Genomic DNA, 26,885 nt, shown 5'->3' with positions numbered 1-26,885 from the left:
CTTGTTGAAATTAGGGTTACTTGAGTCTTTAGTGGTTTATGGATCAGTAGATAATAGCACTATAAAATTCCAGCTCATTCTCATTCTGATGAAAGGGAAATTGCATGGTGTTACTTTATTTTCAATAAAGTCACCAAATGTCAATGCATATGAAAAGAACTCTGGCCATAGTCCTCCACCCCTTCCCCCCATCCAGTGTGATCTGGTGGACTGAGGTCACAGCCCAGACTACGGGACTGGTGGGTGCGCATTGCCATCTGTCAGGATGATCCTGGTGCCCAAAAATTAGTGAAAGAAGCCATAGAATTTTCTCAACAGGGACACAGACTCACACAGACCTCCTCAGTGTTAGTTCATAAGGGGATTTTCTTTAACACTTTAGATACAGAAACATGATATTTCTTTAGGGCTTACTTTTTTGGCTTATATGAGTTCCCAGGAAGACTTGGAATATTATCTTTGTGTTTCAGGGACAAGACTGGGGATTAGAGCAGTGAGGATGCCTAATAGGCCGTTTTCTCCTATAGACTGAGAATACCTGAAGGTAAAGGCTGTACTGAAGCCTCTGTGCTTTCTCCCAGGTGGTGAAGTGTTGGCCTGGTGCACTGTAAGTCTGCTGTGAATGTTCTGATTTAACTCTTGACTTTAACTCTTCCTAATAACACTAGTTGTGGAAACTGAGGCATAGGGACAATAAAGTACATGGCCAATGTTATAGCACTTGTTAATGCCAGAGTCAGAACTAGGAAAGAGGACTCGTCCTGCCCATTTCTCTGTGTAATGGAGAATGAGGAGCCCCTGGGTGCTGCAGGGTCTGACGGAGTAAGGGGGCCTGTCCGAGGTTTCTGGGTACCTGAACAGGAGGGGAACCGAGACCCTCATCTGCTGGATGCTTTCCATTGAGCCAATCATTTTTCTGAAAGAATTGGGGGAATGATACTAGGAAGTACTCTGTGAAGGGACAATTGACTGTATTGTGAGGCCAAAGATGGCTTGGATCCATTCAAGTCTAATTTCTGAAGATAGGTTCATTTCATAGGCAGTGGATCTTGATGGCTGTCACAGAACTTACAGTGACATCTGTTTCAACCAACCTTTTGAGAATATTCCGTCCTTAGGATGACGTATGGCCTGACTAGAGAATGCAGTGTGCCTGTGAATCCATATGTAAAATAAAAGTATCAACATCTCATATTTGTATCATACTTCACAATTTATTAAGCTTTATCATAAACATGATCTATTGTGATCCTTATGTCATCCTATGAGGTAATCCTTATTTTATTGATAAGGATTCCAGGGTTCAGAGGGGTTAAGTACATTATCCAAGGCCATGCAGTTAAAAAGTAATCAACAGCTAACTAGAACACAGATTGGCTGTGTCCTAGAGAAGTGTTCTTCCTACTACCCAGAAGTTGCCTTGTATTTATATGTGTTTATTGCATAACAAAATTGGACTATACACTGTGGACACAAACTTAGATTCCCAGTTAAAAAAAGAGTGGTAAGAAAAAAATCTAAACAAAACAGATCAGGGCAGAAATTTCTCAGGTCCCTAAGACAGGTGTAGATAGCTACTGAGAGTTTTTAGAAAAAGAATAGTTTATTTTTAGGTAAAGGCAAGATAAGAGAGACTCTGGAGAAGCTGCAGAAGGGACCCGAGTCTTGAATTAGGCTGTGGGAAAGTTAAGACTTATTTCCTTTCAGTGATAGACAATTTGGTCTCAAGTGGAGTTTTAAAAAACATGTATATCTTGTGGATTGAGGATTGATTTGGGAATTATGACTTGGGCTCCCCCTTCTGCAATTAGAGTTTTCACTATGGCAGTATTTTCACTGGGACTTTCATAGGTGTATTGCATAAAAAGAGGTTCATGGTCAAATTGTTGTGGAACATTCTCCTGTCATGCGCGTCCGTGTGAAGAGACCACCAAACAGGCTTTGTGTGAGCAGCATGGCTGTTTATTCCACCTGGGTGCAGACAGGCTGAGTCCAAAAAGAGAGTCAGCGAAGGGAGATAAGGGTGGGGCCGTTTTATAGGATTTGGGTAGGTAAAGGAAAATTACTGTCAAAGGGGGGTCTCTGGCGGGCAGGAGTGGGGGTCACAAGGTGCTCATTGGGGGAGCTTTTTGAGCCAGGATGAGCCAGGAAAAGGAATTTCACAAGATAATATCATCGCTTAAGGCAAGGACCAGCCATTTTCACTTCTTTTGTGGTGGAATGTCATCGGTTAAGGCAGGAGAGGCAGGGCATCTGCACTTCTTTTGTGATTCTTCAGTTACTTCAGGCCATCTGGGCGTATACGTGCAAGTCACAGGGGATGCGATGGCTTGGCTTGGGCTCAGAGGCCTGACATCTCCTTAGGGTTCTTGTCACACGACCAGGAAAGATTAGGCTCACAGACACGTAGAAGGGTGAGAAAAATGGGATTTATTTGGCAAAAAGGAATAAAAGGGAAACAGGGACTCTCAACAAAGCAAGAGTCCTGTTGGGAGGCTTCTTGCCTCACAGATTGAATCCCTGGTTACCACCCAGGAACAGGAGGAACCAGGCTCCTCCCTCTTGCAAACAGTGTGAACCTCTGTAGCTCCACTGTGCACAGGCTGGTCGGAGGTTCTCCAGGGATCCCTTTATACTTGACTGTCTCATTCTCCCTGAAAGAAGTACATCTAGCTGCCATTAGAATAAGGATAAGGATGAAGACCAATCTTAACTGCTTCCTGCTGACAGGGGGTGCTGTTTTGGGAAAATGACAGCCAGAGCTCCCTCAGAGGCCTATGTAAGCGTCCCTGGCAGAAGGGCTCATCATCCAAGGCTCCGGTTGCAAGAGTGTTTGGAGTTTCATGGCCTGAATGTGAGACGAGACAGACTGGTTATTAGAAAACATGTATTAAAATGAAACAAGTGGGGGGTGAGGACAGCTCAAAAATCCCAAGGCCTTTTACCAGTTTGCACAGGCAGAGAGAGGCCAAAAGCCTGATTGGTAAAACAACTTTTACCCTTTTACCGGCCTGTCAGGCTTCTGGGTTGCCTTCTCCTGAGCCCAACACTAAGCCAACCGGTTTAAGGTTTGGGAAATTAACTTTTCCCAGTTTGGAGGCTGCATCCAAGGGGAGTGTTTTGTAGACACAATTACCTATCAGCGAAGAGAGGACAGAGGAGGAGAAAGGAAAAAAGAAGATGTTTTCTTCAAAGGAGTTCCAGGGGTTCAGGATGCATTTGAAAGGGGTACAGAGTGAAGATGGATGGCTACTCATCTAGAAAGGGGGGAGCAGGCATCCCTGGTTCCCTTCTCTTCCTAGCAAATACCTGGGGTACGTGAGGGAGAGAAGAAAGAGTGTCCTCTTTCCCTCTTCCATCCTTGCATCTCTGAGTCCCGGCAGCCTTGGCACGTGCTACCCAAGGGTGCCAAAGCAGGCACCCATGAAACAGGGAGGCCTTAGAGAGTAGGAATGATCTTCTCTCACCTATGCCTCTATTCCCCCTACTGTCGGTAGCCTTGGAGTTCCCTAGACCTCATTTGTGCCATAGATACTTGCATGACCTTTATCCATGAAAGGTAAGGCATACTTGTTGAAATGAGGGTTACTTGAGTCTTGGCTTAATCGGCAGGAATTAGACATTCTCACCTCAACTGCACCTTTTAACCTCTGTTATCATTGGCCTCTGGATCCCTTAGATCCAGTTGTCTTTCCTAGGGCTTTGACCTGAAGGTTGAAATTGAGTTTGGAACAATAATGTGTCTCATGGGGAATTGCATGGATTCCTTCACATAAGCCAAATGCTGAGGTAAAGCTGTGGCATTGAGTCCTCCTCCAAGAAGGCAGAGAAGATGATATCTTGTGACATTTCCAGATAACTGGTGGTTATAGTTATGCTTGCTAAGATTTGGGTGCCTGGTGCTTGGCTTTGGTTAGCTCCCTTGGTCTTACTTTCCCAAAAAGGAAACCTCCGTGTGATGGATATACTATTTATTCCCATCACCTGGCAGGATTTGCAGTATTATTGCTCAGAACTAGAATATCGATCCAGATTTCTACATTACCCATCCTGTTTGCTCTTTCTGAGCTGCAGCCGGAGATTGCTGGTTGGTTCACAGGAACAAGTAGGATTAGTCTAAAATGTAGGCAAAAACTTAAAAACAACTAATGAGTTTAGCATTTAATGACAAAGGTATGGTAAGTTTTGAAACATAATTTCTCTTCAGTCCTTATTTTTGCTTAAAAAAAAAACAACAACGTGGTAGGACTGATTTGTTTACAAAATAGACTTTAGTCTTATGCTTGGCCTGATTATTTGCATAAAGTACAGCAAGAATAACTATTTCTACATACACCTTTTTGATTGGCTTTGGTGGAACTCTGTTCCACAAGGAATCTCGGATCAGACTTTTTAAAGCTGAGCCTAGCCATGGGTTTGTATCTTCAAATACCTGTGAGTTGGGTGATCCTCTCCTGTTAAGGTCCCAAGATGAACATGGAGCTCCTGGGCTTGTTAGAAAGCGACATTTGCTTCTGACCACAGGTCAGGAACCCTATACAAGGACTGCATAGACAAGGGTATGAAGCCAGTTTTTTCTCCAGGGGCTTTCATTGGCTCTGCAAGTCGAGCTTGACTCCTTAAAGTGGAGCATACCCTTCAGTCAAACCCTTGGTAAAACAAACAGTTTCTGCAATTGTGTCCTGTTGCAAAATAAAAATGGATGCTTATTTTACTGATGCAAACAAGTATATTGCCGTAAATTAAAAATACTCACAGATAACTTCCAAATTCTAGAGGAACCAGAGAGAGAAACAAATAGGCTCCAAATTTTCTTCACAGGAAGATACCTTATTCAATTATTAAAGGCTGTAAATAGTTCAAAGTAAGTTTCCTTGACTCTGAAAAACAAACAAGGATCAGCAATATTCCAAGTAAAAATTTAAAATATTGTTTCAGTTTTCTCAGTTCAATCTGTTTAGTTCTTGTTTTGCTTGATATTTGTGAACACTTCAGCTCTTTATGAGTCCTGTACATTTTTCTTTTATTCCATTGTTACAATCTGCAAAGTTATCATAAACCTGTATTTGAGAGCCCCTGTCAAAGTTTTATAGCTCATTGTAAACAATCTTTGGAAAAGGATTAAAACAATTCAACAATTGACTGTGAATAACAAAATGTCCAGGGTAGTTACAGTTAGAAACACAATTGACAAAGTTTGGTTATCTCTGTGGTTTACAATAACTTAACATAACAAGCTTGTTATGATTGATAGCATATACTCAGACATTAGAATTTTAGAAATCCCATACAATTTTGGAACATATATTAGCATTATTCACCAAAATAATTCCTAAAGAAGATTGAACATCATTTTGGCAAGCCAAAGTACCTAAACATGTTAAATAATCCTTTTACCTTTCTTTTCTGGACACTCCAGTGACCCTTTGAAGTATCCAAAAAGCCAGGTGTCAGGAAAGACAATTTTGTAACTAAAGTTTGACTTTAGGAAGCCTGATAAATATGTTAGAGGTTTAAAACATTTGATGTTCTGAAATAGAATTCCAGATTATGATAAATTATTTTATAAAAATGATGACTCAGAAATTTAACAAGAAAAAAAACCTTGTATAGCCCTTTACAAATTTTGCTAAAGAACAAATTAGTGCCTTAAGAGTACCTTGTTGTGCTTTTATTTCAATCCTCAATTTACAGAAAAACCATATAATAATTGTTTGAATTTAGTCAACATGTTCACACAGGGAATTTTTGCAAGATTAATTTTTACACTCCTTCTACTTCTTGTTTGAACTTTTAGCTTTATCTTACCTAATTTAAAATAATTCTTTAATCCCAGGCAAGAATTGACATTTCTCTAAAGATTAAAGTCATGTGAACTGAACGGTACCACAGCTTTTGTCTTCCCTTTTAAAAACATTTGCTCCAAGTACTTATCTTCCTTTAGGACAATTAATTAGAGCTCTTTTTATAGACATCACAAACAAAACATGTATATGACTACACAGACATGCAGAAGAAAACCCATTCCCCACAAGCTCCTTCATTTGGCAATCTCATATTTGGATTATTAGCCTCTGGGTGCTTTTAATTTTGGGGATTCCATGAGAAAAACAGAGGTCTCTCCCCTCTCATGCAGGTGTTAAAAGTGGTGAGGCAAAATGGAGAAAAATAATTTAGTTGACTTAGAAAAAAACAAAACACTTTTTCCAGAAAAACAAGGTCCAAGAAAAGGAAAACATAAAGATCTTTTAAATATAACTATAACTTGGATATCCACTTTTAATTAAGCTGACCACTCCTTAAGAAAATCCTTTTAACTCCCTTATTACTCGACAAGTGGCCAATATTTCTGGCTTTCAGATTTTACTAAAGGCTCAGAGAAAGGAAAATCGAGTGCAGTTTGTGGAGGGGAAGGGAATCAACAAATAACAAAAGCTCATACAGATATCAAACCCGAAAGGACTCATTTCCTAAGCCAGGATTGAATCTGGGCCATGGCTAATCTAAACAAAGCCTTGCCATGGGGTTACATGCCACGGCCCCAGGGACATAAAATAAGATAGAGGCCTGCAACAAAATATTTTACAGACCGTACAGAAAGACTGTAAAGCACACCATGTTGGCTACAGCTTAAGACCAACCTCACAAATCCTTTCTCATAATTAAAACTTTACAGAGAATATAAACATTGATCCTTATCATTCCTAGCCTAGTTAAATGTCTTCTTAAAGGGAAAAATCCAACAAAAAATTAATAAATAAACAACAACCATGCTTAAAAGTCAACTCCTGACCTGATGGAGAAAAGGAAAGAAAAAAAAATTAAATGCCTGCGGAAGAACCTCTTATTCTTATGCAAATGTGTCCCTCCACCGGGGAGAGAAACTTAATTGCTGTCCAATGGGATTGAACCCCTTGGCCAGGGAGGGGAAGATACCTTGGATGCCTGGCATTCCCCAGCCCCAGGTGAGAAGGGAGGGGGAAAGGGGGAGCTATTGTTTGCCTGTCCATCCGGAAGAAAGAAGGAAAAGGCCATGGAAAGGCTAGGTTGTACTGAGGCCATCTTTCCTAACCCCTGGTAGTGACAGTTGTGGGGGCACAGTTTCCCCTGCCCTCAGGAGTCTGAGGATGAAAAGGTTTAGAAATGAGAGGGAAAGAGATTTCTTGGTTTGCATCTCACTAACCCTTTCTCAAACCCACGTTCTGGGCACCAAAGATGTTATAGGACTTTCTCCTTCAGGTTCTTGTCACACAACCAGGAAAGATTAGGCTCACAGACATACAGAAGGGTAAGAAAAATGGAATTTATTGGGCGAAAAGGAAAAAAAAAAAGAAACAGACTCTCAGCAAAGTGCGAGTCCTGCTAGCAGGCTTCCCACCTCACAGACTGAATCCCTGGTTACCACCCAGGAACAGGAGAGACCAGACTCCTCCTGCCTGCGAATGGTGCAAACTTTCGTGACTCTACCCCGTTCAACCAGTGTGTAGACCAGTCGAAGGTTCTCCTGGGGGCCCTTTATATCTGGCTATCTCAAAATGGTTAATGTTGTGTTAAGCCAAGCTGACCACAGTATTTACTTGGCAGATTACCCCAAGCATTTAAAATGCCAGTGTGTATTGTGAATCTCCAAGAGATATGTGATATGTGACTTTTCAAACTTATTTTTTGGCCACGTGGTCCTTTTGCAGATTGCTCAGCACAGGACATGATAATTTTCATTTCAGATTTTGGAGGAATTGTATCCTACTTGGCCATTTGCCTTCTTGTTGTTTTGTGTGTGTGTGTATGTGTGTGTGTGTGTGTGTGTGTGTGTCTACCTTTGCTCCCTACCTGTGAGATCCTTGATTAAATGAACAAATGAACAGTGTTTTTATTTCTGTATATTGCACAACTTCTATTAAAGTGTATAAAATAGGGGCTCAATAAATACATTGATTTGAATGAAATTTGAGGCTGTAGATTCAGAAGCTAGGGAATTACAGGTTTTATAGAGAAATCCATGAAAACTCAGCCACAGTTTTGTTACTTCTGGCCTTTCTAACAGCTTGTAGAAAATGCCTGTCTCTCGAGAGTCTCACAGACAGGATAGTGATCTTCAGACCATCCTTTTGAATTAGAGAGGTTATTAGTGGCAATGTCGTTAAGTGAAATTTAAGGGGAGAAAACCTCAGATGGCTAGGAAACTTTTCTGTGCTGGGAAAAGTAATTAATTTCCTAACCTGGAGGTGACTGGATCTTAGTCCACAGGTGATATGTCTGTTTTGTGCCTGTGGTGGTGATAATTTCACCTAATTCCCTATTTGAACTTCAAATGGCGTCACATTGCCCAAGTGATGTGCTCCTTCCTCCCTCCTCTCTGCTTCCTTCTCTACTCCCTACTCTCACATGCTTTGAAATGCCTCTGCTGTGGCAGTGTTCTCTGTGCTGTGTCAGGGGAGGGTTGGATGATAAGAGAAACTTACATAATCTCAATTTTACAGAAGAAGTTACAGTACAGTAGAAAGAGCATTTTTTTTTTTCCTGATCCGTAACCCCAAACATGTTTTTATAGCCAAAAGATTCGTTTCACGATCAGGCATTGCATTTAGCTCTTTTGCTTTGCTTCCTTCAGCCTGCAATAGTCTTTCCATTTTCATTAACTTCCTACCTTGATACTTTTGAAATTTACACACCAGTTGTTTTGTAGAATATTCCTCTTTTGGATTTGTCTAATGTTTTTTCATTGTTATAATTAAAAGTATGTGGTTTGAATACCTCCAAATTGCAAGCTTCCTGAGGAAGGGTACAGTTTCTCTCCTTCCTCCTCCAGACTGTCCAGAGCTTGATACATATTTGCTGAGTGAATTAAAAGTAATGTCCGATGGTCTCATCGTAAATTACTCCTCCTTTCAGCCTTGAAGTTCCCTGTCACATCTGTGTTGGATTTAGTCTGCTTTCTTGGTTTAAAATTATATATAGATAGAGCCCTATCTATCTATCTATCTATCTATCTATCTATCTATCTATCTATCTGTCTGTCTGTCTGTCTGCCTATCTATCTTCTGTTAGTTCTGTATCTTTCTGTAACCTCTTCCTGTTTTCTTAAATATGCTTTAACCAACAAAAAAGTTTTTCCACATTTTTTACAGAAGCACAGCATATTGACAGTAAATAAATATTGTATTCAACTTTTTCATTTTGTTTACATAGGCATCGTCATGTAGTCATCACCTAAGAACTAGAACATTAGCTGGCCCTAGAAGCCTCACTCTTGCCCCTCCCTTTAGTATCTCAAAGGTAATTCATTTTCTGATTTAAATTAAGCAATTTATAAAATATTTCCTTATCAACTTCTAAGTTCTCTACCCCTTCAGTTTCTTCCAAATTTAAACAAAACCAAGCAAAAACTTTAGCTTATTTCATAATAAACACCAACTGTTATAATATGTAGCATTTTATATATATGTTTTTACCTGTCACATCCTTTGATCCTCTCCCTCTGCCCTATGAGATAGTCAGGACAGGGATTTTTACTGCCATTTTAAAAATGAGGATATGGGGCCTAGAGAAGGGAAACCTCCTGAACCACGATTTTTCCAATTTCCAATTTCCAATTTCATCATAGAGCCTATCACAATAATCTTGGCTTTTCTGTAATTTGTCAAGGCCAGACTTGACAACTAAAACTACCTTCTTTGAAATATTTTGAAAATAGAGCACTAAACTTGGATCTAGTGCACACAAAGTGTAGGACATGGCAAGTTTTGTTCAATACTCCATGGTCAACTTGAACCACGTAATTTGGGCTCTTTTTTTTGTAAATAATATTAATGGTAGCTCACATTGTCTACTATTCCATAGTTCCTCAATTATTTCACATCTGTTATCTCCCTTAATAATAGTTGATGATAAACAGCATTTGCTGAGAGCAGTTTATGTTCCTGGACAGTGCTAAGCACTTTACAGCATTAAGACTTTCCTCTCAACCAATGGTGAGGTAGTTGTATTAGTTTCTATCATTCCCCAGCCTTAGTGTCCCTAAGTAGAGAATTACTTAATCATCAATTGTCCTCTGGAAAGAGGGTATAATGGAACAATTCCTTACCTTGTTTAGAAGGATCCATGAACCCCTAGCACATCAGTCTTGAATTAACCGTCAAGACAGTGAGCTGGTTACAAATCTTCCTAAGAGGTCAGTGTGAATATTCCTCACCTCTTCTCTCAGGCTCTCCAATATCACACAGTCGAGCAAACTAGGAACTTCAAGTTCAGTGCTCTTTTTAAATTGCTCTTTCACCTTCCTCTCACTGAAAACCCAGTTCTAGTTCTCTCTTGTGAGGGACAGGACTTCATGATGATATTTCTTCCCTCACTCCACGGAGCATGTTGCTATTCGAAATATTAAAGCACCAAAGAGAATCAATCTGCTCACATTCTATTCCAAGGTTCTAAAGATGGCAGGTGGCATATTATGTATATATGTCCTCTCAGAGTGCTGAGCACTTTGAAGCTGTTTCCTAAAAAGGGAGAAGGCAATATCTCAGAGGAGTGTGCTAATGGTTTCTGATGAACTTTGACTCTGCTGTTATATCAGTAAAGGTTAGCAGTACTGGCTTGGTAAGCTGAAAGTTGGGGCATTTCATTGATCTCTCCATGTGCCTCCACTGCTAGGCATTTCTGGAATATTCAGTGCTTAATGACAAGACTGCGTTATTTTCAAAGTAAATGTTGAAAATAGAAACCATATTTAGGTTAAAACACCTTTCTTTAAACTGTCGAAAAGGCTTCATAAATCAGTTGTTGAGTTTTTAAAAAGAAGAATCATACCACTTAAAATGTATTTCTAATTAATGCACTGTAACATTAACTTTTTTGGGAGTACAGCTCTGTGAATATTAACTCGTGTATCCAATCAAGTAACCACTGTGACAAACAGGATACAAAACTGTTCTGTTTCCCCAAACAACTCCCATGTGCCCTGCTTTTGCAGTCATACTCTCTCCCATTATCCCTAACCCCTTGATCTGTTCTCAGTCACTCCAGTTCTGTCTTTTTGAGAGTGTTATTTAAATGAAATCATACAATAGGCATCCTATTAATAAATAAAGGTTGGTTTATTTTATTCAGCACAATGCCTTTGAGATTCATCCAAGTTATTATATCAACATATATAATGCTCACTGCTTAGTATTGCTGAGTATTATTCTATTTCTTTGGATGCCACAGAATTTGTTGATCCATTCACTGTGGAATGACAATTGAATTGTTTCCAGCTTTAGGCAATTAATAATAGGGCTTCTAAAACATGCAGGTATAGCTTTTTGTATGAAAGTAAGTTTTCATTTCCCTTGGACAAGTATCTAAGAGTGAGATCACTGGGTGATATGGCAAGTTTATGTTTAACTTTGTTAAGAAACTGTTAAGCTGTTTTCCAGAGAGGGTGTATGGACATTTCATATTCCACCAGTATGAGAGTTCCAATTGCTTTGCATCCCCTTCATCACTTGGTATTGTCAGGATTTATTTTTTCATTTTAGTCATTCCGAAAGGTGTATTGTAGTATCTCCCTGTGGTTTTAATTTGCATTTCCCTGATGGCTAATGACTTTGAATGACTCTTCATGTGTTTATTTGACTTTTACATACCCGTTTTGGTAAAGTGTTTCTTTATGCCTTCAACGTTTTAAAATTGAGTTGTTTCTTGTATGATTCCTCCAACTTTAGTCTTCTTTTTCAAAACTTTTCTCAATGTCTTAGGGCTTTCTATTTTCATATAAATATCAGAATCAGTTTCTCTATAACTAGAAAAAAATCTTTCTGGGATTTTGATTGGAATTACTAAATCTGTAGGCCATCTTGGAGAAAATTGACTTCTCTATGTTGAGTTTCTCAGTTCATGAATATGGTATGTCTCTTCTATTATTTTCTAGTACCATTTTAACAAATTACCAACAACTTAGTTGCTTAAAAAACACCCATTTATTGTTGCACAGTTTTTGTGGGTCAGAAGGCCAAGAACAATGTGGCTTCGCTGGTTCTCTGCTTAGGGTTTCATAAGGCTAAAATGATGGTGTCAGCAATATTGTGTTCCTTTCTGGTGACTCTGGAGATGAATATATTACTGGACTATTCAGGTCATCTGTTTTATCTTAGCTGAGCTATAGTAGTTTGTGGTTTTTGAGATATTAGTCCATTTTATCTAAGTTGTGGAATGTATGAACCTAGAGTTTGTAATATAGCTGTATGACTGTTTTAATGTCCCCGTGATCACTAGTCATGTCCCATCATTGATTTCTACTTTTAGTGATAGTACCTTTTTTCCTTACTTAATGTATCACCTGGCTTGAGGTTTATGTTTTATTGTTCTTTTCAAAGAACTAACTTTTGGTTTCTTTATTTTTGTATATGTATATATTTCCTGTTTTAAAATTATTTGATTTCTACTCTATAAAATTGCCTTTATTATGCTTGTTTCATTTATTCTTCTTTCTCTAGTTTCTTAAAGTGGAAGATTAGATTATGAGCTTACCATCTTTCTTCTTTTCTAAGATAAGCCTTTAATGCTACAAATTACCCTCTAATCACTACCTTAGCTACATCCCACACACTTAGTATGTTTTATTTTTATTTTTGTCAAGTTAGAAGTATTTTCTAATTTCCCTTACAACTTTCTTTTTGACCCATATATACTTTATTTTAACACATATATTTTAATTGTGAAATGTCTGGAGATTTTCCTATTATCTTTCTGTTATTGATTTCTAGTTTAATTCTATGGGGAGAGAACATACTTTGAATTCTTTTAAATTTGTTAAAATTTGATTTATGATACATGATATAGTGTATCTTGGTGAATGTCCTATTGAAAAGAATGCATTATTTTTTACTTTTAGAATCCTCAAACAGTGGTTCCATGTAATATGCTCATGTTTTATAACTGCATTCATTGGGAAAGACAGGAGGAAGAATATTTACTTCATTTTACCCCAACTCAGAGCCTTTCATGTCACTTTGCTAAAATTTTCATTTACTGATAAATATTGTATTTGAAATGTTCTGCACAAGGATCCTATTTTCAAAAAAATCCCTATAAACTCCACAAAAGATTATGAAAATAACTCTTATGTCTTAATAAATGCTATCCCTTTTCTGTAGAATGGAATAATTAATAGCTTTTCCTGTTTTCTTTAAAGGCTTGTTTATTGTGTCTTAGGTAAGCACAGAATGCAAGACCTACTCAGACTTTTTGCAGTAACTTAGAGAAAACAGAAGGAAAGATCTGAATGGGAGTAGGGCAGGATCGGGACTCAAGGAAGTGATTTGACTACAGGGTTGACCTTTCATGGGGATGGCCTTCTGGGGTGTTTTCCTTGGCGTGAATGTCCACGTTTTCAAAACTGTGAATGTTCATAGTTTCCAGTGGGCAGGTCATAGGAAAGGGTGTCAGTCAACCATGGCAGGAATGAAGCAGGTTTAGGAGTTTCATGGTTATAGGAGGTTTATCTAGCTGACTGCAAGCCTTTACAGGGACGCAAGGTAGGCTCCTGGAAGAAGGTGCTGACGAGCACCAGGTTGAAGGCCTGAGTGGGTGTTTTCTGAGTATAGAGCTATATATGGGATCAGGAAACTGAGGGACAAATCCAGTCCTGTGACCTGGTGAAATGCTGCTGTGCGGAAGGCAGGCAGAACAAATGGTGATTCAGGGCAAATCCCACCCTTGGGGCAGCAAACCTGGTTTCAGCCTGTCACCTGCTGGCTAGATAAGAGAATCTAGTGGTCACATTGAGGCGATAAGGAGATGCTAATGATGACCAAGTCTAGAGAATGCAGACAATACAAAGTTTCACATGCAGAAATAGATGTTAAGGTGCTGAGTACATGTTAAGACACATCTTCAATATTGTTGTCGATTACAGAGAACTAAGTACATTTTAAATCTTCTTGCTAAATGATATAGGCATTAAAGTTGATATACTGGGAAAAATGGGATTAAATGTGAGAGATGTATCAACACGTAAGGGAGGGAGTATGAAGATTATCATGCAGCAAATAAAATGGATAATGCAGGAAAGGCATTTCCATTGTGGGTTAGAATCATCTGAAGCAACAGCAGGGTCTGTTAGGCCCCATCGCAATAATCTAAAGCTAAGCTCTAATTTAGACACCGAGAAACTATGTTTATTACCCATGTCCCTTTGCTTTCTGACAGTTTCTCCATCTCTGACCCAGCACCCTCTCACTCTAAGACGCAAGAACCAAAAGTGTACTCTTTACAATACAATTCTAAGGCTGAATACTAGACAGTGCTAAATGGCCCAGCATTCTCTGAGAGGTTTCAGATCAGCCAAGCGCCTCCCAATAATATTGATACCTTCAATCTGTCAAAACCAGCCTTCTCAATCACATCTCCTTTTCAGTCTGCTTTATTCTAATTCATCACAGGGCAGGACTGGCCCTGGATGTGTGTTTGCAGACAGGTGATCTGTAGATTAGCTTCGCCTTGGTGACCTGACTCTTTGCTGCCTTCAGCATAATCCAGTTACTCTTGGGAATATCAATTAAGGCCCTCAATCACACTAATTAGAATGTCTTCTAAATGTTGCCTTAGGAATTCAGCAGCTTATAAACAGGCAAACTGGGAAAATGTAGAGGTACGTGGGGGTTTTTAAATAGCCAACAGCAATTTGGGAGGGCGTATTGCTTTAGCATGGCTGAGAAGTGGGCCTGAAATTATGGTTCCCTGAATGCAATGAAATCTCTCGTTGCTCTTTGCTGGCAAGTTTAATGCAGAATTATTAATTACATTTATTAATGACTTGGATGAGGATATAGGTTGCATGCTGATCAAGTTTGTAGATGTCACAAAGCTAGGAAGATAGCAATTATTGTGATAACAGATTCGGGAGCCAAAATGATTTCAAGACAGAATTTAGCAGCAATCTATCCAGTACGTGCCTGGCAGTGTTCTATAAAGTACAATTTGATGGTCATATTGCTCCTCTACTCAGAAAACTTCAGTGACTCCCTATGTGCTGTTTAAGTTAAATCCCAAGCCCTTAGCCTGTTATTTAAGGCTTTGCCATATTGTGATCCTACCACTGTCTGCTTTCCAACAAAATCTTCTGTAGTTCTTTTTCTAATACCTTGTGCTTGAGCGAAACTCAGTTCTTTTTATACTATTTTCTATATGTGTTCTATGCCTTCACTACCTTTGAGCATTATTCTCCACTAAAAGTTTCTTTTTCTCACATGTTCCTTCTGCCTCAAGTCTAAGTATCCAAACCAGTTCAAATGTCACCTCTTGTGTTTCGTCTTCTTTTATTGTCTTGGCTGGAGTGACCTCTTTCCTTTGCTAATCTTCAATAACACTTATCTGTTCCTCTCTATTTTTATCACTTTTTACTTCATATTGCAGGGTTTTTTTTTCTTTTGCACATTTTAAGTTTCTGTTAGACCCTGCCTATGAGAGAATTTCTGTCTGGCAAGTCTTTTTATCTCGTGAGGGTCTCAGGATGTGTGTTCTATACATAGTTGATGATACTAAAGTGGCTTACTTGGGGTTCATCTTTATTTTGGAAAAGTGCCTTTAGAGAAGATCCTATATTTTTCTCACCAGAGGCTTCGTAGCTATATCATAGCAACTTGGAAACTCAAAGGATAAATCCTTGAGGGGATGGATATTCCATTTTCCATGATGTGCTTATTTCACCTTGCTTACCTGTATCAAAACATATCTGGTCCATATATATGTGTGTGTGTGTGTGTGTATATGTATGTGTATATATATGTATATATATACACATACACGTGCACAGGCACACACACACATATATATACCTACTATGTAACCACACACACAAAAAACTAAACAATTCGGAAAAGAAGGAGAAAATGCTCAATACATGTTTTATTGAATAAATGAAAGACTGATGGAGAGAAAAAGATTTCCCCAAGGTCATAACATAAGAGTTGGAAGGAGGAGGTACTGGGAAGAAAATATCATTTAATTTATCAGATGAAACAATAGCTTGTGATATGACGAGCTCTCCTGTGATTTGTGTACAACCAGGCTAAAAAAGGAAGCATGAACCAGAGATTTTTGGAGAGGTGTGGTCAATAGAGGTGATGGGAGTTGGAAGCTTGCATCGTCCTTTAGGGTGGCCACACCTCTTAGATTCCTTGTGTAGTTTATACCTTTTGTTATAGTTTAATGCTCTTAAAATTGGCCCATTTTAAATGATGTTGTGTGGTCATCTTATTTATCAAATACCTTTTTGATCTGTTCAAGCTGCTGCGTACTTGTGGTTGTGAAACTTGTGGCATAGGCTATTTGAGATAATAATCTTTGTAGTTAGTCTGATGTGGATATAAATCCCATCTTTGTCACTTACTAGAAGTATGATCTGGACAAGTTACCAAGACCTCTGTAAGCATTCTTATATGGCTGTTACCTTCGACACAGAAAGCAGAGTTCTTGAGCATGGAATTTCTGCATCATCTTCAGGTTTCAGTATTTATAACTCACAGAGGTTTTACCAGTGATCAGATATGTCTTGGGTAGTAGGAAAAGAAATACTTCACAGAGCTGTCAAATCTTCAGGTCTTTGGCATTAAATATCACACAACCAAATGTAAGGGTGTGGTTCATGCTAGTTGGCTGTTTCAGCTGCTTATCAATAGGAAGGCTAAAGGTCATAGAAAGTAGACTCCTTCCCCATCATTTCTGTCTTCCAGTGAGAAGAGGGGAGCATGAACAGCAGGGAATTAGATTTATATATTTTCCTTAATATAAATTCAGAGTGTGGTAGATTGCAGACAAAGTCTGAATCTAGGATTTCTAGACTTTCTATGTGTCTACATGTCACTAAAAGGGAAAAGTGCCTGGATTGTAAAGTATTCCAACTAGAAAGGGAATACAAAGAGGGGTAAGACGGTTGAATTTATCTGCTAGAAATGTGAGTCCTGGTCAAAAAATCCAGATGAATATTTTTTAAGTAGGCAGTTATAGTTCAGTGAAAAAGAGAGAGTTGTTGAAGCAGACAGCTGGAGTTTGATCATAACTCTACCACTTTCCAGCAAAAGGATCATGTTTATGTTATTTAAACTTGTCTCTAGCCAAAGGATCTTGGTTATGTTATTTAAACTTGTCTATTAAATTTCTTTATCTGCCTACAATATGGGAATTGAAAAACAAACAACAAAAAAACAAAAACAAAATAAAACCTGTCTTATTGGTTGGTTCTGACAATGAAATTTGTTAATATTGTAAATTCTTAGAATAGTCCCTAGTCTATAATCAGCATGCATGCGTGCTAGTTATTATTATTTAAGCACTTGGAAGTAATAAGTGATTTCCCTTATCTTTGTATTTATGTTTACAGGATGACACTTCTGTGGTGTGTAGTGAGTCTCTACTTTTACGGAATCCTGCAAAGTGATGCCTCAGGTAAGTGAATGGCTTTTGACAATGTATTAAAATGCAAGTCATGCATAGGGTAATGAGTCCACTCTTCCTGAGAATGAATTTAAATAAACATAATGGTATTCATGTCCATTGTCTTCTACAGTAGCAAATAATCATAGAGCAGAAGAATAATAGAATTTCGGTGATGGAAAGAACCGTTGCTGTCTCCAGTCTTCATGGGATAGAGTACATAGGAGGCAGTGGGCCTCTGTGTTTAAACACAGGAATTTTTCATTACCTTCACACTCAGCCAACTAGAATATTGTTTTTTTTTTTTTTTTTTTTTTTTTTTTTTTTACCTTACCTCAGGTCCTATTGGGGAAAAATTGAAGTGATAATAGCACAATCTGTTTTTCAAATTTGAGCCAGAGGTGGAGAAGGTAGCAGTGGTAATAATCCATTGAGATGTTAAATAAAATAATGAGTTTTGGTCATATGGTTTCTATATAGGAAAAAAAAAAAAAAGGATCTGTCTTTAGACTCATTCTTTCCCGGAATGTTGCTTCATAAGAGGAACCAGCTAAGACCTTTGTAGAGTTTGAAAACCAAACTCAGTCATCATGGGCCTGGATCACATGCAATTAGAGATGGAAGAGACTTGCTATTTGAAATCCATCTTTTCAGATCTCCTCTTCTTCCCAGAATTATGCCCAAATCACTCTCTACCTCTGATTATTAATCATTAAATTTCAGCCTATGTTTTGGGACTAATCAAATTCTTAGAAAGATTTTAGTACATAAAACTGAAATTTGCCTATTTGATTTTAGTATCTAAAACTGAAATTTGTCTCTTTCCAAATATTTACTTGGTTCAACTGCAGGACTGAAACAAAAAAATGAAAGAAAGAAAGAAAGAAAGAAACAAAACAATTCAAAACCTACTGCAATGGTTCTCTAATTGCAATGAAGGGAACCTAGAGGTCCTCATTTTATAAAGCTTTTGATGTAAAATTCCCCTGAACACCATAAACCATACTTTCCATATCATTGCTTTAATTCCTTTTCTTTGTGAGAGGGCTTCCGGAATGTTAAGTTAGCTACCACATAACCAGACCTCAGTGTTCTGCAATATATGCCTTCAACTGTTTTTCATATGACATGGATTTAAGCCCTCCTACCATCCTGATCATCTTTTCTGGATGCGTTTCAGCTTTTCCATGCCACATAAAACATTGTATTAGAAACCAAAAATAGCACTAAAGGAGTGGTATAAGTAGGACAGAGTACAGCTCAGTGCTGAAACCAGAGGTAACTTCTAACCTTGTTGGCCCTTTGGGGCTTCACAGAGGAATGGCTGTAGATAACCAGGGCTGTTATTCAGCGGGGATATACTAGGAGACAGCTCCCTGGCTGTTTAGTCCAGCATCCGTCCTTCTTGGTTAGGTGTCCCATTTGATAGGTGAGTTTCTTGATGTCCTGATTTTCAAATATGTTAAATATAATTCTTGATTTTAGTTTGTTCTTATTTGATTTAGTCTATGTTTGAATGCTATCTGCTCACAGAAGCTTCCTTGCCTATCTTAACTAAAAATCCCCACCAGTCACTCTCTCTCCCTCTATCCTGTTTTAGTTTTCTTCATAACACTCACATTCCCTGATATTATATTAACCTTCTTTCTTTTCTCTCCTCCTCCTCCCTCTTCCTCTTCCTCTCATTCCCTCCTCCTTTTCCTTCTTCTTTTTCTCCCTCAACTCCCTGTCCTTCCTCCTTTTCTACCTCCCTTCTTTCCTTTCTCCTCATCTCTTTTCCTTCCCCCTTCCCTCCCTCTGTCTTGGATTTTAAGCTGCCTGAGGGCAGGAACTTGTTCAGGAACTTTTGTTTGTTATCCAAACACTCAGAATAATCATTGACACGTAGACACATAGCAGATGCTCAATACATAGGTGTCAAATGGTTGAATACATGTCCCTATACATCCCTTCCCCTGGCCCCAAACTATCCAGTTTTATAATGGAGCCTGTTTGGGTCCATGCCAGTAATTCACCATGTAGTTTTATGTCCTCCCTCACCTTGAAGGAAGAGGGAGAGGTGGCTTTGTTACCGTTGCTGAAGGGGGTTCCGGAAGCTGGTGAGTGCTGGTGCCTTCCCAGCAGTCCTGGCCATGTTACTTTTCTGAACGACCTTTACTGTAATCCATCCACGGAGTCCCCAGCCCCCACCTCAAGTGCTGTTGGTAAGAGAGCTTTCTACCCAGGAACTGTGACTCATAATTCTGCTAGGGGAAGCTAACTTCTTGAATAAGATAAGTTCTCATACCAGCCACATTACGTCACCATGGGAGCAGGAAACATGTTGTAATCCCCTCAGCCCATCTGGCACATACTCATTTGCCTTCCTTATGAAGAGGTGTATTGTGTCTGACAGTGATGCCACTTCCTAGTTGGAGGGAGAGGAACAAAAAGGACATGTTGTTGACAAAAACGAAAAGAGCAACTGGCTCTGGGCTAGTGGGGGAAGAAAGAAATCATTACGCATCTTGAGGGATCAACCAACCTCTCTGCACATGAAAGTATTGCCTTTTACAAGGCATCTGTGGATGCTGACAGATCCGTTGGTCTTTCATGAGGCTCTCCCTGTGCTGAGGTTCCCATCTCAGTGGAAACACAGGTTGATGTGAGGAACAAAGCAGAAATGTTCTGAAAACCCTAAAGCAATCTACGTGCATATCGTATTAGTAAGACATTTATTTTGTTCTAAGTCCTTCCATGTGGGCCTTTTAAGAGAATCCTCAAATATAAAAAAGAAACCTTAACAGCATAAGAACTTAGCGCCATGCAATGTGTTTTCACGTGCAGTGAACTGACCTTAAAGTCAGATGATTCTGACTTCCAATCATGATTTTTCTGGCAGCAGTACTGTGATCTCCTTACCCCCTCAGGAATGGGGAAGCAACATTTTCATCTTAGGTGATGATAAAAGCAAATGATTTTTTAAGAAAGCTTTATTTCCCTTTAAGGAATTAAAGCTTAGATAATTATAATAGCGATTCTATAATTATAATGTGCTAGTTATGTTAATAATAATAAAGCTCCCTTTGCTTAAAAAAGCAGTTTGCATTGTACATATTCAATGTCATTCTCACACCCAAACCATGGGGTAGTCAGAGCTGTTGTAACTACCTTTGTTGGATAAGACAAGTTAGGATCAAATTACTTGGAAGTCACACAGCTATACTTAGCATGCTTGTGACTGCAACGAGTTTCTGGATTCCTGACATCCATATTATTTTTACTAAATATGCTCCAGTTGGGGTCTGTTAGAATATAAATGACTTAGAAAAAAGATTAAGATCTAAGGGATCACAGGTAATCATTTTGTAAACTGTTGAAGAACTACTCTGTGGTAGGTTTCCACGCTTTGTAGGTAAGGCACATACTTACACCCTTATCCTGCCCCCTCACACCACCGACACATTTTCTTCAGGAGGAAAATGATTGTAATCGAAAATTCAAACTCAATATTCCTTTTTTTTTTGCTTATTATAGTATTAAATATTTTCACTAATAAACTCGAAGAAGTTCTGTTTGTAAGACTTCGAAATGGAAACTTCAGCTCAATACATGTCTCTTGCTGTGCCTCACTGGCAGTGTGTCAGGAAGCTGAATTGTTAAAAGCTGCCTTTGGAGTAGAAATAAATTTTGGAACCTGTGATCCCAAGTTGAGGAGATAATAAAAATAGCACCGTATAGAATATAGTGAATTTTAAAAATATTACCATATCAAAATTATTTGCTGCATAAATCACATGAAAAAGAGAGTGCACTGCCACCCCAAAATGCAGGCACACACGCAGATCTTTGAAAAAGATTTTATTTCAAAGTCAACAGTTGACTGTGTGCCAGGTGCAGGGCTAGATTTCACATATGTTATCATTAACTTCACAGGAACCGTGGTGTAGGGGTAGGAGCTAGAGACTCTTCTACATGTTTGATGGTTTGAGAAATGAAGATCCAGGGAGGTAGCTCAAGTGTTCATGATGGCATGCCTGATAGAGCTAGGCTGCCTTGACTCCAAACACAGTGCTCTTTTTTTTTCTTCCCATACTACATTGCCTTTCTTTAGGACTGTGCTCTGCTACTAGAAGTAAGGTCCTCTGATTCCTTTTCCATTATATTTTTACAAAATTTGTAGAGAATGGAAATCATCTTTCCAATTATTGGGAGTGAATTACACAATGCAAAATATATAAATAGTAAAAAGGACTAATTGAGAGATTTAAGATTTAAGTTCTGTTTTACTCTGTGACTTGTTGGATGACAGTAAAGAGGTCATTTCATCACTTTTTATCACTGCATCCTTATTTATAAACCAAGCCAACCAACCAAGCAATTAACAAACAATAGCAGCTGATCCCAATCAATTCCAGTTTCTTGGAAACTGGAATACATATGTAACAAACCTGCACGTTATGCACATGTACCCTAGAACTTGAAGTATAATAATAATAATAATAATAATAATAATAATAATAATAAAAAAGTTCCTTCATAAAAAAATAAGTTTCTTTTCTGTTTAACTGATTAACTTTTTTTTTTTTTTTTTTTTTTTTTAATGAAGGAACATTATGCATCATGGACACACACAGGGTATACTCCTCCTATTAGCTACTTGAATTCTTTCTAATAACAGTGTTAACAATGATTTCTCTTCATTCTAAAGATCATGTGTTTGACATTTTATATCATCGAATCCAGGGTTAGAAAGAGGAGTTTCTTATTTTAAAAGTAATACAGTAAAGTTTGAGAGAAGGAAGAGAAAATAATTACCAAACAGAATTCCGTGAGAGCAGAGAAAGTTACCAATCCTGTCAGGAGATATTGGGGAAGACTTAATCATTGCTCCTTGCTAGGAAGAAATGCATCTCTTATTTGGGAATGAAATAGTTCATGGCAACTCAGAAGACAGTGTGAAGGCATTTAGAAGTCAAGCGAAAGGCAGGTTGGGAACAAATTATGCAGGAGGGGAATTACTTTAGGTAAAGAAAATGTCCACATTTAATGTATTTTGGTTATAGTTGGCTAGGTTTCTTTTCCTTTATTTTTTAAATTGTCTTATTTTTGCAGAGACATACAATATTATTAATTCTATGTGATGGTTCTTTCAACTTGTGGTAAGAATTCAGTTTGCTGTCAGCCCCACTGGCCTCATTTTATTTGAATATCCTTGCTTTAAAAACTCCATACTCAGATATACTTGTGACATTGCTTCCTGTCCCAGTTGCCCATGGCTAGTCACCCTGAACACTCTTCATTTCTATGTAATTTAGTCCAAACATTTGGAAAATGTATGAAGAATACTGTTTCATTTTATTCTTAGTCCTAAAGGTCATTGGAATTACAGAATTTCACCCTGTTGTCGTTTAAATGATGCCTCTTGGAAGCAGATCTCTTCACTTTTTTTTTTTTTTTAAGCTGTGTTTGTAGTTTGGAACACACTTATGTTTTAGTTACTTCTATTTCCCAAGTGTGGATTTACTGTAGCCTGATTGAAAAGAGATTTAAGCACCATATAATTGGCCTGATACTGACTTTGCAAATACACAGCTTCTTGTATCACAGTGATAATTCTAAGTTTAGAAAAATGACCTGGTTCTTCTTTGCATGGCTGTGTTAGTTAAGGGATACCAGTGTTTTTGCAGGCGCTCCTGCATATCATTGTAGGTAAAAATGTTTGTTTTACAGGAATTTATTCTACCTTTTTGAGTTACCTTTGTTTTTGCTATCCTTTCCCTCGCTTCCCCAACCCTGAATATTCATTTCGACCATATTTTTAGGGACCAGGTTGCCACCTTAGTAGTGACTCACTGCCAAGACCAGTTTCTACCCATTTTTCTTTCACCATTTAAAAAGTTTCTTTTCTGTTTAACTGATTAACTTTTTAGAAAATAAAATATATACCCACCTAGGATAACAACACAATGATTGCTCTAGTTTTAAATCCACTGAGTGCTGCCATCTCTCATTTATTTTTGAGGAAAAGTGAGAAAATGGATACATTTAACAAATAATTTGGGAACTTCAGTCACCTTCAAGTACCTGCTATCCAAACATATAAAAGCTGATGTACAAAATTGCCTGGCTTTGCCTTTCTGTGTTTTAGAGACAGTAGGAACAATGAAAATGCAAGACAACTAAGACAATGAGAGAAAATAACTAAAATCATCACTTCCTCAACAACCTAGACCATATTCTGTTGTTTTTTTACGACATTCATTTCTCCTTCTACCACAGGAACCAAAATGCTTGGGATAGCTGTACAGTACTGGGAAATAAATATCACTTTTCTACAGTGTTTGTAGGGTCTGAAATAGTAGTTTAAGGCTCTTATCCATCAGCCCTTTTTTTTTTTATTTTTTTTGCTTCTGAGATACTTTCATATTTATTTATTTATTTATTTTTTGAGACAGAGTTTTGCTCTTGTTGCCAGGCAGGAGTGCAGTGGTGCGATCTTGGCTCACCTCAACCTCCACCTCCCGGATTCAAGCGATTCTCCTGCCTCAGCCTCCTGAGTAGCTGGGATTACAGGCATGTGCCATGATGCCTGACTAATTTTGTATTTTTTTGTAGAGATGGGGTTTCTCCATGTTGGTCAGGCTGGTCTCGAACTTCTGACATCAGGTGATCTGCCCTCCTCAGCCTCCCAAAGTGCTGGGATTACAGGCTACTTTTGTATTTTTTAAAGTGCTCTTTAAGGTTTATAGTAGTGTTCATTTTGATATGTACATCAAGATACTGATGTTTACATTTCCCCCTTCACTTATATAAGAAAGTGTTACGGTCCCTTTGAGATTTGAACTTGCCAGCCAGTGCTAGCAAGACTGACCAATTGAGTCTATTTGCCAATTATGTTTCCTCAGTGGAACCTTCTCCAGGACTTACTGTATAAGTGTCGATACTCAAGAGGAAAGAAAAAGAAAACAAGCACATCTATCATGATTTTTTATATGTGTGATTTTTTTTCTATTAAATATTGCTTTTTATTAATTTATTATGCTGGGTTTTATTTTTTCGTAATCACTTACACTTACATAAGAAGTATAACCATGGGCCAGGCACTTTGGCTCATGCGTATAATCCCAGTACTTTAGGAGACTGAGGTGGGGAGATTGCTTGAGGCCAGGAGTTTGAGACCAGCTTGCACAAAATAATAAGACCCTAACTCCACACACAAAAAAAATTAAGAAAAATAGTTGAGTATGGTGATGCACACCTGTAGTCCCAGCTACTCAGGAGGCTGAGGTGGGAGGGTCACTTGAGACTGGCCGGTAAAGGCTAAAATGAGCTGTGATCACACCACTGCACTCCAGCCTGGGCGACAGAACAAGACCCTGTCTCTTCCTTAAAAAAAAGTACAACTATAGTTGAAGTATAGATCTTTATTATTATTACTAGATGAGAGGTTAAACTGTATTTATCATATGTAAAATGATATTTTCAAGTATCTATACATTGTGGAATGACTAAATCTAGCTAATTAACATAGGTATTACCTAACATAGTTACCATTTTTGGAGCGAGAACACTTTAGATTCACTCTGTTATCACTTTAAAACAAGCTTGTCCAACCCATGGCCCACGGGCCCCACGAAGCCCAAAACAGCTTTGAATATGGCCCAACACAAATTTTGAAACTTTCTTAAAACATTGTAGACATTTTGTGATTTTCTTTTTTAGATCATCAGTTATTGTTAGTGTTAGCTTATTTTATGTGTGGCCCAAGACAATTCTTCTTCCAAAGTGGCACAGGAGAGCCAAAAGATTGGACACACCTGCTTTAAGGCAAACAGATATACAAATTATTGTTCCCAAGTGGATGCCAACCATTATTAATTATTATTTACTGTAGTTTTGTTTGCCCTTTTTTTTCAAGGGGGAGAAGCCGTTCATTGTTTCCCACAGACTTATCTGATGACCAGATGCAAAAACCTACTAGCATTAAATTGATGCACCTGAGTTAACCTGAATGCCCTATTCTTCTCTAGATCCTTTGGGGCTTCAGAGTGTCCCAAAATTGCTTAATGGACTGATATTTGATTTTTAGAGAGAAAACATTAATTTTACTGTTATATTTTCAATGTTTTTTGAATTTTTAAATTTAACTGGTCATCTAGAGGAAACTGAATTTCTTGTATGATAGATATTTTGACATTCACGGCTTGAGTCTGCATGTCTTTTCATCATTTTCTGGTGTCCACTCAAGGTAAAGGAAAATAAGAAAAAAGAGAAGAAGGGTAGAAAAGAGGAATAATGAGGCAGAGAGGAAGACAGAGAAGACCCTTTTTTAAAAGAGAGGTATAATAGGAAAAAGAGAGAGAGAGGCATAAAATGCAAAGAGAAAAATAGAGATAGAGAAAGTATTTCTAGGCGGATTTCCTGGATTTGATACAAACTCAGTTATATACTTTTTCAGATTACCAAAGAAACTAAACCATTTTTAATACCACATTTAAATACTACCCCCTTTTTTTCTGAGCTTTGCATTGAATGGTTTCCTTTTTGAACAGTTAATTTTTTTCTAGGTTTTTTGTTTGTTTTACAGTCTTACTCTTTCCCTCCTCTCTAGTGTATTAAAATGGTGAGAGAAAATAGAAAACTATTCCAGAAGTTTCCTTACGTCTAGTGCCCCTACAGCCATGAGAGTGGTCAGCATCTCCAGGGATAATGCTTTGTTAATCAGGATACTTTTGTTCTGAAAAAAAGTGTACAGCAGAGATGGTGGAGACTTAAAGCTTTGCACGCTCTTCAGGATAATGAAGGAAGAAGAGATGGCGGGCCAAAGTGTGAGACTCTGGACCCCCTTTTGCAAGTTTGTTAGTTCTAAGGCAGAAACAATCTGCTGCTGTTTGCAATTGACACTGAGCTGTGAAATGTTTTTGCTAGTAGCAGTGTGTTTCTTGAGGCACAGTAGAAACCCAACGAATCTATATTCAGGTCTAAGAGGAGGGTGTCGCTTTACTTGGAGGTTGATTGAAATCATGGAAATTGTGAATGGAGTAATTAGGAATCGGAAGTGTTGGAGGACTTCCTCCCTCCCGCTGCGTGCGGTATTCTTAGTGAAATGCTAAGAGGAATTTCAGGAAGAAAGTGAGGACATATGTATACATAAAGTATAATAAAAAAAAATCCACTCCCCCCCCCCCCAAAAAAAAGAAAGTGAGGACGGTGTCTTTTTTCCTGGTCGCTTTATTAAGGCAAACTTTTAGCTCTCTCACCTTTATTACTCTAAATATCCTGTTCTTAAAAGGGGTTTCTCCTCTCATTTATAATGCAGTAATAATTGATGACTACAATAATAGCCATGAAGCATTTTACAGTATTGGGTTTTTAATCACTAAAAGAAGACCATATAAGGCTAAACATGGCTTTAAATCTATTTTATTTTAATTCTCTGTAAAATGGTAATTACTATATAGTGGTAGGTAGGTATGTAATAGAAAGGAAGG

At 38.2% G+C, this 26,885-nt stretch overlaps 1 protein-coding gene across 1 annotated transcript in view; it reads left to right on the top strand.

Moving 5' to 3' along the window:
* Positions 1-17,359: 17,359 nt before the first annotated feature.
* The window catches only part of IL1RAP (interleukin 1 receptor accessory protein), a gene marked incomplete at its 5' end in the record, with an annotated part of 86,030 nt that continues 76,504 nt past the window's right edge, over positions 17,360-26,885 (top strand). The window contains 1 exon segment of the mRNA NM_001032960.1: positions 17,360-17,424. Coding sequence (NP_001028132.1) covers positions 17,361-17,424 — 64 coding nt within the window.

The sequence above is a fragment of the Macaca mulatta genome, chromosome 2 (genome assembly GCF_049350105.2).
Source record: "Macaca mulatta isolate MMU2019108-1 chromosome 2, T2T-MMU8v2.0, whole genome shotgun sequence".
In the NCBI taxonomy this organism is placed as follows: Eukaryota; Metazoa; Chordata; class Mammalia; order Primates; family Cercopithecidae; genus Macaca; species Macaca mulatta.
The sequence above is the reverse complement of the archived record's forward strand: the minus strand, read 5'-3'. Positions and strand labels throughout refer to the sequence as shown.